Source organism: Plecotus auritus (genome assembly GCF_963455305.1).
Source record: "Plecotus auritus genome assembly, chromosome: 1".
Lineage (NCBI taxonomy): Eukaryota > Metazoa > Chordata > Mammalia > Chiroptera > Vespertilionidae > Plecotus > Plecotus auritus.
The window spans coordinates 31,792,477-31,809,216 of record NC_137770.1 but is presented as its reverse complement, the minus strand read 5'-3'; the positions used below and the strand labels follow the sequence as shown (position 1 = coordinate 31,809,216).

The window sequence follows — 16,740 nt, the reverse complement described above, 5'->3', positions numbered from 1 at the left end:
GTTGATCTCCTAAAATTAAGCATATAGAGAGAACAAAGCCTGAGATTGTCCGCGGCAGTGTACTGTAAAATCCCATAGTTACCGAAGGGGCAAGTACAAAAGGAGAGCTAACCTGGAGTGGAAAAAGTAATCTTTGAACAGCATCACCAAAGAAAAGTAGAAAATGGGTGAATGAATGATCAAATTATCACACACCTGAAGTTAATGGCATTTCAGTTGAGACTGTATGGTAGAAAGACTCTGGGACAAATTATTCTTAGAATGAAGTGTTTCTTCTTTCAACTATAATTAAACTTTGTTTTCTTCTGTTGACTCTAATTAAACTTTCTTTTAATTCTTACAGTTTTTATTCTGGTAAATTAAAACACAATAATAAAAAATTTTTATTTGTCATTGACACATCAATATAAATTAAGTAAAATATTAATTCAGTTATTCCACTGCACTATTACAAAAAGTTTTCCAATTTTTCCATAAAGTGGCCACTTCTAAATATAAATAGTCAAAACAAGTTCAACAAAAGATTAATTTAAAAAGATTATTAATTTACAAATATGAGAAGACTTGGTCCTATAACGCTTTTCCCCACCAAAGTATATATATATAATTGTTGGTCCAAGAAAATCTCAAACTCTTACTAGAATAACATACTGTAAACAAGTGATGAAAACAGTAGCAATTCTTCAGATTTCCTTTGGCAACATTACTTTTTTAAAAAATATATTTTTATTGATTTCAGAGAGGGAAAGAGAGGGAGAGATATAAACACCAGTGATAAGAATCATTGATCAGCTGCCTCCTGCACACACATCCCCTTCCCCCCACCCTACCCCGGAATCGATCTGGCAACCCAGGCATGTGTCCTTTACCAGAATTGAACCCAGGACCCTTCAGTCCGCAGGCTGCCGTTCTATCTACTGAGCCAAACCACTGAGCCAAACCGGCTAGGGCTGGCAACATTACTTTTGATAAAAAGTTCTCCAAATAAGCCCTGGCCAGTATGGCTCAGTTGCTTGAGCGTCACCCCATGCACCGAAAGGGAGGCAACCGATCAATGTTTCTCTTTCACATTGATGTCTCTCTCCCTTCCTCTCTCTCTAAAAAATTCAAAAACACATTTTAAAAAGTTCTCCAAATACAATGTAGATTTTTTTTTTTTAGCAAATAGTCATTTTAAGCTTGTTAAGGTATGTAAGGAGATACCCTACAAGAGTATTAAATTGACTGTAACTACCAATATCAGTCCTTAAGATAATTTTGCTAAATAAGGAATTAAGGGTATTTTTTTCTGCCACATTGGTTGACTGGTGCTCTAAGATAGTGCCCTATCAGCTTTGCTAACTCGGGTGCTCACCCTTAATTCTAGAGCTGGATATTACCATCTACAGCTTAAAAAAAAAAAAAAAAAGTCCTTTAGTCCCTTCATTACCTTCCAGGCCTATTATCTTTGAATTTCTTTCCTGCTACCCATGTGCATCTTGGTGGATAGTTACCAACATAAACGGAATCTGCTCCCCCTTGCAGCTATCCCCATTTGTATCAAAGACTGGTTGGCACTGGCTTCCCATCTCTGATCATTTACCTGCATCAGGGTCCAGTTTAATACTGTTCCTTTGTGGCTATTTCAAATTTTGTGAAAATACTCCCAACTGCAAAAGTACATAGGAACACATATATTCAATAACTATCACCAAAGAGAAACTACAGCACAAAAAGGAGGCCTCCAGGGGTCTGGGGCAGTAACTGATGTCAGGAGGCCTACCTTCTCAAACTGAGCCTTTCATTACCTCCTTGCTGGTCAGAGAAATAGCAGGAAAATGAGAGTTTAAACTTCATTTTTTATTTCTGCCTTCCCCCATATTTCTGCCATCCTCCCAAACCCCCAAACTTCTTAGAAAAGGAAGCTCCTCCATGGTCTAGGCATGGGAATGTGTCTGAGCAGTGGCTTTAGGTTGTCAGAGATACAGCCATGCCACAATCCAGATTCAGTTACATTTTCTGAAAGAATCCAGATGTTGGCACTATGATGGTCTTCTTAAGAGGTGAGGGACAAGTCCTGCTCTTGAGCCAATTAAGCCACTGTGACTCCTGGAGTTCAGCTTAGGCTGTAGCGTGGCCCTCTCAAAGTGAAGGTTGTTTGATTGGGAGACAATACACTGTGAACAGAGAGGGTAGAAATGAGTCCAAACGGCCACAAATCAACCCTGCCATAGCTTAGGTTCTCCTAGGTAGTACGTCTCAGAAGGAAAATATGAGCTTGCAAGTCCTGAAGGGGTATACTTGTCCTATGATGTCTCTAGTAACTGGCAAGAACGGGAGCAAAGTCAATCTGAACAAACGCAAGGCGTTTCAATGACTTTGGCAGTGCGCACTGGGCTTTTCTCAGAAAGCTGCCAAGGCTGGAAGCTTTGCTCCCTTTGTGCTCCAGGCTTTGGCCACCCTGAAGGAGAATCATTTTGGCAGGGAGCACTGAGTAGTCTGCTGCACACTTCTCGGGTCCAACTGCCACCACCTGTCAATCCATAGGGATGCCCAGCAGGTCACAGCTGACGTCCCATAGCCGCCTTGCTATTGTCATATTCCGAGCCTGGGCAGAGACCCACGTCACACGGCAGTCACTAGAAGGGAAAGGGAGAGGTTAAGAATGGAGTCTGTTCTCTGCCTGGGATAAGGAATACGACAGAAAAACAACCCAGGGGTGACATGTCCTCTAGGCACTTCACAGATCCAGTGTTTGTCCTAGCTCTTCATCCTCCAATCTTTACCCCAGAGAAAATGTAATTACCATTTTATTATTATTTTTTTAACTGCCATTCTCTGGAGTATTATCTCAATCCATTGAGATTTTTTAATTGATTTCAGAGAGGAAGGGAGAGGGAGAGAGAGAGAAACATCAATGATGAGAGAGAATCATTGATCAGCTGCCCACTGCACACCTCGAGCCCACAACCCGGGCAAGAGCCCTGACCAGGAATCAAACCGAATAGAACTGTGACCTCCTGGTTCATAGGTCTACACTCAACCACTGAGCCACGTCAGCCCGACTGTAATTACCATTTTAGATCTCACTAGACCACCTCTGATCAGAATGCTTTGTTTGATATGAATGCCTGTCATTTAGTCTTAACATTCTCCTTTGTATGTATATATTTAATTGTAATATCAGTGTCTGCTTGACACCTATGTATGTCCATTTTGTTCAAATAAATCTCTGAGGTCCATTCTATAGGACCTTGTACAGTGTCATGGACCTGAGATCCTGCTGTTTACATTGGTCACAGGTGCTTAGAATGGTAAATAAAACAACACAAAAACAACACAAAACACTTACTTCTGGTCCACCTGTTTTTAAACTAAAAAACACACAAAACAAGTAAAGTCAGCTTCATAAACAATGAAACAAGAAAAAGAGGACAGCAGAAAAGAAATGGCAGCAAGGCACCCAGTGTTTCATACACCTCTTCATTGCTGTAATTCTAATTATTTTAAGTCAAAATTAAATGCAGGGCGGATATCCCAACTTTGCACCACCCAGAAATTTTTTTCAAGGATAATACTTTTATTCAGTTTTGTATTTTCTGCATCTAGAACACAGTAGGTATTCAATGAAGGTTGTTTTTTTTTTTTTTTTAAATGATTGAGTAAACAGATCACAATCTTTGAAATAATATAAAAAGCAAATTTCAAAACTAACAATCTCAAGAAAACTGCTTCCTGGACATACTAAGCAAATTCCAAAGGTAAAAAGCTGAGTTGGTAAGTCTGAAATCATGACGTGAAGCAAGCCCTTGACACTGTGTCCACTAAGACAGCCGCAGGAGCGTCATCTGGAAACCTGTGAGGAATGCCAGTTCTCAGGCCCCACGCCAGACCTACTGAATCGGAATCTCTGGGGAGAGGCCCGGGAATCTGTTCTTCACCAGTTCTCCAGATGGTTCTTAAATGCACGGAAGTTTGAGAAAAATGACTTAAATAAATCTCTGCATTTGAAAACAAGCCTTACCAATAAAGTACTTCTGTTTAAGGGAACTCACGAGCATGGCCTGCCATTTCTGAGTGAAAAGCTCATCACTGAGAAGCAAAGGCTCTGTGTGCCTCTGGGAATGACTTGGCTTCTGCAGCCTCCACTGCACTGTGCCTCCCACTCTTCATCGTTTATGGTGAAGGGCAAATGACACACTAGGCATGGAAGTGCCTTGGAAGCTACGATGTGCTGTAAAAATTATTAAAATACTACAGCCTGGCTCTTCCGTCTTCTCTTTAGACCGAGGAGTATCCTCAGATTTTAGTAAATTCCCTTCTTGCTTATGCTAGCTAGAATCCAATTCCACTGCTTTGGAATCAAAGAACCCTAGGTTATACACATTATTTTTCATGTATGCTGTCTCAGTTAATGTCACCATCGATCTCCTAATAACTCAGGCTTGAATCCAAGTCACCAAATCTTCCCCTACTCCTTCACTCAGTTAAGTCAACAAGTGGCAAAAATGCTGCCTTTCTCACCTAACTGCTCTTTTCATTCCAATTGTCATTACTCTAAATCAGGAACTCATTATCTCTCACTTGGGATACTTATTAATTCATTAAACAAAGTCACCAGGGATTTTTTTTTAAAGCACAGGCCAGATTATGTCTTTCTCTACTGAAAACCGTGGCTCTTCTCAATCTGGCATTATAGGCCTTTCATGATCTGACTTCCTACCTCCCAATCCAATCTTAATTTATTTATAGTCTACCCTCTAAAATTTCAGGTCATTTCCATAAAATCTTGAAGGTAGAGGTAAAAACACCCTAAGAATTTGATCTTATGTAGTATCTGTGATTTTCTTCAAAATAATATGGGATGGGATGAGAAAAATATGGGAAGGGTAGTGGTTTCATGAGGGGTTGTAGATTGGGATGGGGCACGATTGGCCATGGGTAATGGTTTTTGAGGCTGGATTATGGGTATATGGGGATTCAACATGCTATTTTGTCTACTACTGTGTATATTCAAAATTCTCTAATAAAAAGTTTTAAAAAGTCTTCACTTATTCAAGAAATGAGTCCATTGATAATATTTCAGTCCTGAGGACAATAAAGAAATACAGGTTCAAATTCTTTTTAAAATAAAAAAAATAAAACTAGGATTCTAACAAGGAACAAAGAAAATTGGATTGACAAAATATAGGAATAAAAGAAACAACCAGAAAGCATAAAATAAAAGATGACATGAATAAAATCAAACCTAGCAATTACCATAAAAAAGTGTGAATGGGTCAAATTCCCCTATTAAAAGGTAAAAACCCTAGAATTAAAGGACAAAAACTATGTTAGACAATGTGCTTTTTAAAAAGGGTATACAACACCAAACAAATCCAAATTATTTCCTTTAGGCAATAAAATTTCATCTTCAAAAACAGATACATTCATACCTGAAATGATTCCCACTTAGGATCTCAAGACCTTCTGCCAAGGCACAGTGCAGGCTGGTCTGGGCTCCCTGCTGAGGGGTCTTGATGAAGAAGGAGAAAAGCCACCACATACATCTCATGAAGGATGAGTGCCGAACCAATTCCGAGTGGACTGTGCCAGGGTGTACAGAATACACTGAAACGCCAGAGCCTGATGGGGGGTGCCATAAAGAGAGGGCAAGACAGGACTTAATGTTGCTGAAGGGCCAAAGAGAGCAGAGGACATGAATACACACTGCCCTGTTTCAAATCCCAGCTTTACCACTCATTAGCTGTGTGACCTTGGGCAAGCTCTGGATGTTGTGACTCAGTTTCCTCATCTGTGAAATGGGGATAATCATAAGATCTGCACCTCACAGGATTGTTCTGAGGACTCAATGAGTTCATATGTACAAGAGCTTAGAATAGTGTCTGGTGTTGTCCTGGAGGATGGGAGTGGCCAGGGAGGGGTCAATCAGGGGGAAAAGGAGACATATGTAATACTTTAAACAATAATAATAATAAAAAAAGAATAAACTGTTTTGAATACTCAAAAAAAAAAGAATAGTGTCTAGTACATTTATACATTTACCAGTATAAATGGCATTTATACATACGCTATTTTAGGTCCCCAATTCTTCACTGGAATCCTTGGGCCAGAAATATTTCCAATTTTTTTCTGTATTATAAAGGTAATATGATACATATACATATTCTGTTTATTACCTACTCTCCCTAGTACAGATGAAGTTTTGTTGCCCAATATGTTCTGGTGTCAACTTATACAAAAACTGAATTTTTAGTCCTTTGTAGATTTCACAAGTGGCAGATAAAAGACTGTGGTTTTTATTTATTTTCAACTCAAGATGTACTCTTAATGACCCATATTTTATATTCTATGTTTGAACCATACCGGCCCTCTCTCTGATTCTCAAACTGAGCCCAGAACTTCATGCATTCTCCCCCCTCTACCTGGAATGTTCCCCAGCCCCCTCAACCCACCCACATTGTAACCCATTTAATTTCTAATCAGAATGTCATGTCCTGGGCATAGACTGGACATGTGAACTGAGCTGACCAATGTGTCTGATTCCTTCGGCCTGAACCCTGCCCAACTCAACTCCTAAGCAACTCCAACCGTCCACCCTGGATTTCCTTTGTCTTTACTGGAAATCCAGGGTGGATGATGCTAAGGAACTGTGTTTATTTGTGACTGGAGAGTCCCCTCCTCAAGCATACATTTCCCTCTTATTTGACCCTTTGCTGTCAGGGAGACACCCCCCACTCCCCATCCACCCTTGCACTTGCTTTAACCTAATGACTTGTATCTAGTGCCAGTTCAGGTCCCTCGCTTCTACTTAGTTTCACTCTGAGTAAAAAACCTTGACTTGCTCATGAAGCCTGAATTAATTGACAACAATCTGTGAAGTAGTTCCATTTTACATATGAGGAAGTAAGCCTCGAAAAGTTAACTTGCTGCAGGTCACACAGCTAGTAAGTGGTGAAGCCAAGCCTTCAGCTCACAGTCAGAATGTCTCCATCCCCTGACGGCCATCTCCAATATTCACTAATGGGCGGTTTACTAAACTTAGACCCAGTTACAGTCATGGAAGCAGGCCTGGCCAGAAGATAAGCTCCAGAAAACAGTTTCTATTCCTGTGGCTTTGAGCTACTTCCCCGACTCATGTCTCCACACTCATTTCTTCTAAGCCTACCTTCTAGCCTCCGGGCCAGTTCCTTGGTGAAGAGAATGTTGGCTAACTTGCTATGACAGTAGGCCAGACCTGCACTGTAGAATTTCTCGCCCTGAAGATTATGGAAATGGATCCTTCCCAGGAGATGTGCGAAGGAAGACACATTCACTATCCTGGATGGGGCTGATTCCTTCAGCTTCCCTAGCAACAGATGGGTCAAGAGGAAGTGACCTGTAAGAAAAACTAGAATTAACAGAGTTCAGGGCCAATGCAGGGGTGAAGGGAGTAGCAGCGAGTAGGGCTCAGCTATGGGAAGCAGAGGACTCAGGAATAAAGCTTTTTGCATCATTAATTCATTGTCAACTACAGAATAAGTTCAGTGAGGGTTTGGGGAAACAGAAACAGTCAAAGATTTTCAGCTGGTGTGCCGCAAGAATTTTTAAAACATGCAATGCCTAACTATTTAGTCAGGTGCAGACCTTTTTCCACTTAGACTGTCAAATTAAAAAATGACAACAGTAGCTCTGGCTGGTGTTGCGCAGTGGTTAGAACGTTGGCTTGTGCATCAACGGGTCGCAGTGTGTGCAGAAGGCAACTAGTAGATGTTTCTCTCTATCTCTCTCTTTCCCACCCCCCTCTTCCACTCTCTCCTAAAAGCAATGAAAAAAATATCCTCAGGTGAGGATTAACAAGAATGAATGAATGAAATGACAACAGCCTACACAGCCCTCTGGTGTGTAAGCCCTGTCTTGAACCAAAAATATATAGGTCATATAATAGTTTCATCTTCTTGTTCACATTGCATAATAAGGTTGCATCTGCTTGGTTAATTGTTGGTATCAGAAATCCTTATATAGAAGTATAGGCCCCTGATTTTTTATTTTAATCTTTATTGTTGAAAGTATTACATATGTCCCCATTTTCCCCCCATAGATCCCCTCCAGCCCTCCTTGGCCCCCTGCCCCAGGCCTGCACCACCCTATTGTCTGTGTCCATGTGTTATGTATATATGCATACAAGTTCTTTGGTTGATCACCTCCCACCCACCCGCCCTCCCCAAGATTCTGCACTCTGTTCCATGCTTCCATGTCTCTGGATCCATTCCATTCATCAGTTTATTTTGTTAACTAGATTCCACAAGAGTGAGATCATGTGATACTTGTCTTTCTTTAACTGCCTTATTTTGTTCAGCATAACACTCTCTAGGGGCACCTGATTTTTTAAAGTTACTTTGGACCAAAAAGTTAATTACTATTATTTGTAAATCAATCAAAATTATACCTTTTTTTTTTTTTGGTCAGATTAGCAAAAAATTTATTTTTTTGGGTGCCACAGAATCTTAGTAATTAGTTTATGTGTGCCATGAGATGAAAAAAGTTGAAAATCGCTGTTGTATGAGATAGGTCTGGGTTATGTGGATATGAAGTTCCATCTCATTCCAACCCTGAGTAACATCACTCTTTAAGAGCAGGCAGCCTCTATCTGATGCTGGCCAAAGAATGCAGCACAACCCTCAATACAATTATGCTGTTCAAAAAGGCCCCACGGTAAACAGAATCTGAATCACAGATTAAAAAGTGGTGAAACTGAGTGAGCCTTAAGTTTATCCCTGAGCTTTCAGGCAGGACCATGATATTTATTATTTACTTACTAGAGACCCAGTGCATGAAATTTGTGCACTCAGGGGTTTGTGGGGAGGGGTCCCTCAGCCCGGCCTGAGCCCTCTCGCAGTCTGGGAGCCCTTGAGGGATGTCTGACTGACAGCTTAGGCCCAGGCAGTCAGACATCCTTAGCGCTACCATGGAGGCGGGAGAGGCTCCCCCTGTGGGAGCGTACTGACCACCAGGGGGCAGCTCCTGTGTTGAGCGTCTGCCCCCTGGTAGTCAGTGCAAGTCATAGCGACCAGTCGTTCTGCCATTAGGTCAATTTGCATATTAGCCTTTTATTATATAGGATTATTATATAGGATGGTCTATTATGGCCGAGAGGTCTAAACACACTACAGAGAAGGCTCAATCTCACCCCTAAGTTTTCCAAGGGGAACTTCAGGCTCCTTCTAGCTTCTGTAGTGAGACCAGATTTCTTACCCAAGTGGTTGACTCCTATATGCATCTCAAAGCCATCTGCTGTCTTGGAGTAGGGACACATCATCACTCCTGCGTTGTTGATCAAAATGTGGAGATGCTTTTCCTCTGTAGGGAAGAGGGGATGGAGCCATAGCTATTACATCTTAGAAATCTGCCTCACACCTAGGCTCTGAAAATGGAGATGCAGGACTTCAATCTTTCCTCCATGTTCCCTTCATACTTATTTTGTATTGTTTTTATTCTAAGACTGTAGTTGAATCTTGCATACTTTTACTATGCAGGACAAAATTCCATCTTATACAATCAAATGGCCTTTCCAATATTTCCAATTCAGAAGCTACTTACTCTCTGCTTCTGTAAAGTGTCCCATCCACCTCTCCCAACAGAAAGACTTCCCAGTTGGATGGGAAGATTCCAAAGCAAGAGAAGAAAGGACATTCTGTATGCACCCCCACCACTGAGATTCAGGCACCAAAAGAAATACTGGCTTCACCTCTTTGTTGCATCTGCCAACTTTCTCTCAGGTTTCCCTTTCTCATGTGGTTAGTAATTTCTGACTAAAAGCTCATTATGCTGGAAGTTCTTTTTCTTGGGAGGCCTAGCTCCCTGGGTTATGAGGGGATATGCCTACAGAATGCTCTTGGATTTGCTTTTCATGTGATACTACAGGGTTTTATGTTAATTTCTCAGCTTAAGATTCTTAACACTATTTGGAGGTGTAGATTCCCCCGCCCCATAGATGCCAGCTGGGGGTTCTAATTTCCTGCAGATGATTCTTTATCCATCTGTGTCCTGAAGAGATGATAAGCTTCTTTGTCATGTTCCTCAGCTGGTAGCCTGGGCTTTTTTAAGCTCCTGTACCATGGACCAGATGGCCTTTTGCGAATCCCAACCTTCCTTACGTGGAGCCTCAGATACAGCTCCCAGCTCTCAAGGGCCTAAGACCTCATCTCCAGACCCTAAAACCCATGTTGAGTTCTGACACTCCTGTGAGATTTTTGGTTTTAGTTTTTACTCACTGCCATGACTTTTCAGAATTCACTTTATATTTCTGCCTCTTGAGGATTTCCCTTTGTTATCAATGAGTTCTGCTATGAATCAAAAGGTGTTTTTGTTTTGTTTTGTCTTGTTATATTTTATCTAGCATTTCTATATATCAGACAGAAAGAGGAATCTTTTTCTTTTATCTAGGTCACAAGACCCACAACATAGTCTCAGGTTATGCACTCACCTGCTAAGAAGCCCTCAGCGAAGGCTCGAATAGATTTAGTATCAGCCAAGTCCAGTTTCCGCACGAATACCTGTTGGTTCCCTGTCATGGTCTGAATCTCTCTTGCCACCAATTCCCCCTTTTGCACATCCCGGCAAGCTATATAGACACGTGCTCCTGTCCAATGCATAAGAGACAAACTGTCAGCTCTGTTGTTGAATGGGTATTATAGACTTAACTAGAGGCCCAGTGCACAGATTCGTGCACTGGTTGGGTCCCTTGGCCTGGCCTGCACCCTCTTGCAATCCAGGACCCCTTGGGAGATGTTGGAGAACCGGTTTCGGCCCGATCCCCACAGGCCAGGCAGAGGGACCCCACTGGTGCACGAATCCGTCTGATATTCACGTCTGTTCCATGTTTCCATGCCGGCGTGTTAAACATCTGCCCCCTAGTGGTCAGTGCATGTCATAGCTACTGGTCAAACGGTCGGCCAGTTGCTTAGGCTTTTATATACACTGAGTGGCCAGATTATTATGATCTCTGAACGCATAATAATCTGGCCACTCAGTGTATATCCTATATAATAAAAGGCTAATATGCAAATTGTCCCCTCAACCAGGAGTTCGACCAGCAGGCAGGTGGGCCAACTGCCCATGTCCCCTCCCCCTGGCCAGGCTGGCCGGACCCCACCTATGCACAAATTCATGCACCGGGCCTCTAATACATACATACACACACACACACACACACACACCCTGAGTGGCCAGATTATTATGCATTCAGATCATAATAATCTGGCCACTCAGTGTATATAGATACTGATGCTGGATGGTATTTCTACTGTTTTATTTATTTTATACCTACTTCACAACAGAGATATCTGATGAGTAAATCAGGAAAGAAGATTAATCAACAATACTCATATAGTGCCCATTATACAGAGAGCATTGTACTAGGCTCACACCAGCAAATCAGTGGGGCACTTGGAATGTTCTTGAATTCCAGGATTGGGAGGGAATAAATGAGAATGATCATCCTTGCGAGGTAAAATGGCAGTAGCAGCAGAGAATTAGAAGTAGATAAACTTGCCTCTTTGAGCCAGCTCTTTGGCTGTCTCCTTCCCGATGCCTGTGTTGGCACCAGTAACCACTGCCACCTTCCCTGGAAGCTGGGCAGTCGATGTACACACCCCGTTGGATAGCATTTTCCTGTAGACACAGAAGGAGAGCTCATCAGTTCTTCATTTTCCTTGTTTCAACCAGAGGATCCTGCAAACCCCCGTGTCTTCAGATCTCAAGGATAAGGTTTGCTTTGGTTCCTTCTACGGCTGTCCTTTTTTTTTTTTTTTTTTTTTAATATATCTTTATTGATTTCAGAGAGGAAGGGAGAGGGAAAGAGAGAGAAACATCAATGATGAGAATCATTGATTGGCTGCCTCCTGCACGTCCCCCTACTGGAGATCAAGCCTGCAACCTAGGTATGTGCCCTTTCCAGAATCGAACCTGGGACCCTTCAGTTTGCAGGCTGATGCTCTATCCACTGAGCCAAACTAGCTAGGGCCTACGGCTGTCCTTTTAGAGGTTTAAGGAAGGTTGGAGGAAAGAAAACGAAAGTTTTCTGTCCTCACTCAAGAATAAAAGTGAGGCTATTACAGGGCAATAATAATTAGAGCAACTGCCTACAGTATGAGAACTGAATGAGTATTTGATTAGCCAGGCAACTGGCTCTGGTTTGAGCTCTTCCATGATTTAGGGAATCACAAGACTCAGCCTGGAAGAAGAAAGAACTAGTCCACTACATCAGTCTGTTTTAATCAGCACTTAATGGCCTTGAAAAACAGCTAATCCAACACGAAAGTTAAAATTACGAAAGCTTGTCAATGTGGGACAAAACAAAGAGAAAAAAACACATACACAAATAAGACAAAAAGGAACCTAAGTACAAAAGGCAGAGATTCAAGTTTTGGTTTAATTCACTGGAGTCCTTGTCCTTTAAGCAATGCACTATTCTTCATTTCTACAGAAATGAATATACAAATAGTAATTAGAAGGCCTCAGATTGTTCGTTTCTCTTCTCTGCAAATCTTGAAGCTCAAGTTGGAAGAATCTGTTCACTAGGAGATGCATATTTAAAGGGCATTTCAGCCTTTTACACTGAACTTGGAATTGCAAGGTACACACTCCTAGCCACTAAAGTTACCCGCTTAGTGCAAAGAGGGCAGATAAGATGTAAACCTCCCCCATTCAGTTTCCCATATCTCTTCAGCTTTAGCTCCAGGAGGGACAATGTATTAGGATCTCTACTCAGTCCTTTCTTCTCCCTAACCAGCAGGAATGAAAGACGAGCTTTGGCCTAGCTCCCATGACCTAACTTGGTGGCTGGGAACATGACTCTTGGAGTATAATCTTCCTCAGAAATATCTCGCTGAGGTCTGAGCACTATTTTCATTTCAGGTTCAACTTTGCATTGAGAATCTATGTAGATAAGAGGTTCTGGTGTTGGAGAGATAAAAAGCAGTCCAGCCGAGTGGCTCAGTGGTTGAGCGTGGACCTATGAACCAGGAGGTCACAGTTCAATTCCCAGTCAGGGCTCCATCCCCAGTGTGGGGCATGCAGGAGGCAGCCGATCAGCGATTCTCTCTCCTCTCTTTTAAAAAAAGCAGCCGTTTTCTGCTGAGTATGGGCACCCAAGTGTGCCTAGAGGTAGGAGCACTGCGTGTTCAGAGGGGAGGAAAAATACAACTGGATGAGGGGCAAGAAGGAGGTCAGGAGGGGGTAAAGAAGAGGTGAATTCAATAAGAAAGAAGAGAGTGTCATCTTGCGCGCCTTCAAGTTCCATGCGGCAGCGACTGCATCCCAGCTTCCGCCCCTGCACCACCCGCCCCTCAGGAGGCTGTGTCCTTCCAGTCACTGGTTCATCGTCACTACTGGTGATTTACTCAGGCCAATCAGCAGGCGGCCTGTTTTGCAGCTCGCTGCTGATTCTCTGGGGACACTTAGCCAGCTATTGCCAGATGTATCACCAGGTTAATAGAGCGCTACCCTCATCCTCTCCGCCCTACCCTGAAACCCCAGGGATTGACTCCGATCCCGATAATCCTGCTCTGAGGACAGGGTTGGGTGCAGGATATCACGTGTTCTCCTTTACAACATCGCCCAGAGAAAGAGCGCATCTAATAGTAACAAGAGAGCAAGAATGGGCTGCAGATGTCACGATTCCCATCAAAGGCCAGTTTCGAAAAGCAGAAAGTTGAATGGCTCCATTGTACTTTACAGGCTGGAAGCAAGAGGCTAGTTAAGGCTGGTTCAAGGCGTGGGGGCTACGGGGAAAACAGTCTTGAGGTGCACACCTTATTTTGGGGTCTGAAACACCCAACGCTGTAAACTTAAGTGTCTGAGGTAGCCCTGCACTCGGGGTTTGCAGGAGCCGGAAGCAAAGGCTGCTTAGAGGCAAAAGCGGGGGCAGGAGAAGCAAAGCAGGGTGCTCCGGTATGCAATCTCTTCCCTCAGCCTGGGGTCTGATGGTGTCGCCCTCCCCGCATCCAGGGCAGCCGGACCTCCTCAGACCAACCAAACCCGGCCTAGGCCTACATGGAGCCCACCAGGGAGTTTTCCTTTTCCTTCTTTTGAAGAACAGAGCTTCCGTGAGGATTGATGCCTGCCCCCCGCCCCCGAAGATTCACAAGAGAAGACATTACATTTGCACAGACCTGATTTGGGGTGCAGCGATGAACAGGAGAAGGGGGAGAAGGAGGAGCAGGAGCAGGACCCCAATCATCTTGCAGCAAGCAGCACAGCGAGATGCCCCAGCCGCGCTCACCAACTGTGGTTTCCCTCCCCTGACACGCCCTAGTACTTTGCAGCAAAGCCCGGGAGCAAAGCCGTCTGGGAAATGTAGTCCAAACCCTGGCGTGGGCTAGCGGGCAGTGAGCTTGCTGTTCCCAGTCACGGAGAAAAGTTGAACCGTGCGCCAGATACACTGCAGATCCCCAAACATCCAGGGTCCAAGGCCTTTGGGATCATCCAGCCAGCTCTCCCACAACCCTTCTGGCCACCTGCAGTTTTGGGGAAATCTCCCCAAACCTCTATCTCCCAGTGCCCAAGTCTAGACTCCGGTTCACTTTTCCCCAGTCATTGTTAGGCAGTTACCACATCGTTTGTCCTGGAGATCAAATATTGGCATCTGGGGTATGTTTTAAGGCCGATTACACAGAAGAGGAGCGGTTGGAGTCTGACAGTTGGTAAGGCAGGGAGAGGTGAGAATTCTTCCTCCTTAGGGATTCCAATGGAGCTGAAGCAATTGGTTCCTGAACAGATTCCCAGGAGAATCACTTGATTGTGTCTATTTTGAATTATAATGGTAACTATGATAATTTTCCTGGTGTTTGACGAATAATCGATAGTAGAATGTAATTTTCTTGATGACTTAAGTTAGTTATGTTAACTCCCAAGGTAGCAATGAATTTCTCAGGTTAGCAGCACAGTTGGTTTTGCCAATTCATGAAACTGTTTAATCCTGTCTTCAGGTCATGATTATGACCTGAGAATAAGCAGGTTCCCTGTTCAGTCATTTATTTAAGCTTTGCCATCTGGGGCTTATACCTGGTTTCCAGGGGGTGAAGGTGGGGAGTGTTTAAGTAGTCATTAGCTGGCTGTGATTCCTGATGGCACCACCCTAATGTGTTCTGGATCTTTCTTCCAGATAATTCATTTCCATTTTTTTGAAAGTCATATGCTCCAAGGTCAATCTGAATGATGAGAATGTGAAGCAACTGGCATTCTCATACAACTTGGCAATTCCTCAAACTGTTAAATATGTTGAGCATACACCTATTATTGTAACTCCTAGGTAATTTTCCAGGAGAAATAAAAGTTATTCATAAAGATGTGTATATGAATGATCATAGAAGCTTTATTTGTTATAATCAAAAACAAGAAACAAGCCAAAAGTTCATCAATAGGTGAATGGATAAACAAATTGTGATATATCCACACAGTGAAATATTACTCACCAATAAGAAGGAATAGAGTTTTGATGCACTTAACAGCTTGAATGAGTCTCCAAGTAGTTATGTTGAGTGAAAGAAGCCAGACCTCCCCTCTCAAAAAAAGAAGTGCATACTTATGATTCCATTTATATATAATTCTAGAAAATGCACACTGTAGATTGTAGATTTTGGTGACAAAAAGTACACCACTGGTTTCCCAGGGATAGAAGGAAGTGAAGAGGGATGGGAGGGTTTTACCAAAGGCAATGAAGAAACTTTTGGGGGTGATGGATATGTTCATTGACTTGACTGTGGTGATAGTTTCAAGACTGTATACAAATGACAAGACTCATCAAATTGTGTACTTTTAACATATGCACAATATTACGTGTCAGTTATACCTCAATAAAGCTGTTAAAATTGGAGAAGTAGGAACTGAGAAATTAATCTTAGGAGGAAAGGCAGATACGATGAGCACAAATTCCAAAGACTTACAAACTTGTTACCAGGATAATGAAGAATTTTCATTTTGATGGTCCGTGTGTGTGTGTGTGTGTGTGCACGCGCACGCGTATATGCACCAGGAAACTTGCTGAAATTGAGGCGGGTAGGCAAGAAGTTTAAGAAGGGTAGCAAATGTTTGAAATAATCACTGTGGAGATTAAGGAAATAAAAACAGATTGACAGTTTTATTGGAGGCCCTGGGTGATTTTGGTGGCTATGTACAGGGTGGGACAAAAGTAGGTTTACAGTTGTTCATATGGAAAATAATACAATAATTAATAAATATCAATATAAGAATAAACTCTGTGTTTCACATCTAACAGCTATAAACCTACTTTTGCCCCACCCTGTATTTATAATGGCCTCAACATGCAAGGTGATGTAATTTTTCTGTAGCAGTTCTCATCAGCCAGCTGCACAGAAAAGGCAGGTGGGGTTTATCAGCCTCTGGGGCGGAAAGACAAATGGGCCAAGAGGCTGAGAATATTGGTAAGAGAATGACTGAAATGATGAAATCTCAGTTGGATAATTCAAGTAATTGATGACAGTAGGGACTTATAGTTGTCTGTAGGTCCTCCTGGGGTTAAATAACTGCTATGTTGGGATTCATGCCCCAAGAGAGCCAGGTGAGCAGGACGGTAGCAGGTCTGAATGTAGGACTTCAGAGGTGGATGGTTCCAGGTACTGGCAGCTGTGGGGCAGGGATGAGGCACAGGAGAAAGTTCCTGGAGTTGAGGAGGTCAAGGGCCTGAGGGTCTAGGGAGTTGCTGGCACATCTGTAAAGGTAATGACATCACTATAAACATGTGTGTACAAGTCTCTGTGT

The 16,740-nt window shown here is 42.7% G+C and overlaps 1 protein-coding gene across 1 annotated transcript; it reads right to left on the bottom strand.

Annotated features, from left to right (window-relative positions):
• Positions 1–359: 359 nt before the first annotated feature.
• On the bottom strand, positions 360–14,267 carry RDH11 (retinol dehydrogenase 11). The gene is made up of 7 exons (XM_080677395.1): positions 14,133–14,267; positions 11,513–11,631; positions 10,445–10,600; positions 9,214–9,318; positions 7,148–7,357; positions 5,415–5,604; positions 360–2,618 (listed from the first exon to the last, which is right to left on the bottom strand). Exons 1-7 carry the CDS (start codon positions 14,198–14,200, stop codon positions 2,516–2,518), a joined length of 951 nt encoding a protein of 316 aa, XP_080533521.1. The 5' UTR covers positions 14,201–14,267; the 3' UTR covers positions 360–2,515.
• Between the last annotated feature and the right edge of the window lie 2,473 nt (positions 14,268–16,740).

What these genes read in the sequence shown, in the direction of transcription:
- RDH11 (XM_080677395.1), bottom strand. Translation starts at nt 14,200, where the DNA reads ATGATTGGGGTCCTGCTCCTGCTCCTCCTTCTCCCCCTTCTCCTGTTC. An exon ending in CAAAGAGCTGGCTCAAAGAG is followed by an intron (nt 10,601 to 11,512) that starts GCAAGTTTATCT and finishes TGCATTGGACAG; the next exon opens with GAGCACGTGTCTATATAGCT. An exon ending in TATAGGAGTCAACCACTTGG is followed by an intron (nt 7,358 to 9,213) that starts GTAAGAAATCTG and finishes TTTTTCTTACAG; the next exon opens with GTCACTTCCTCTTGACCCAT.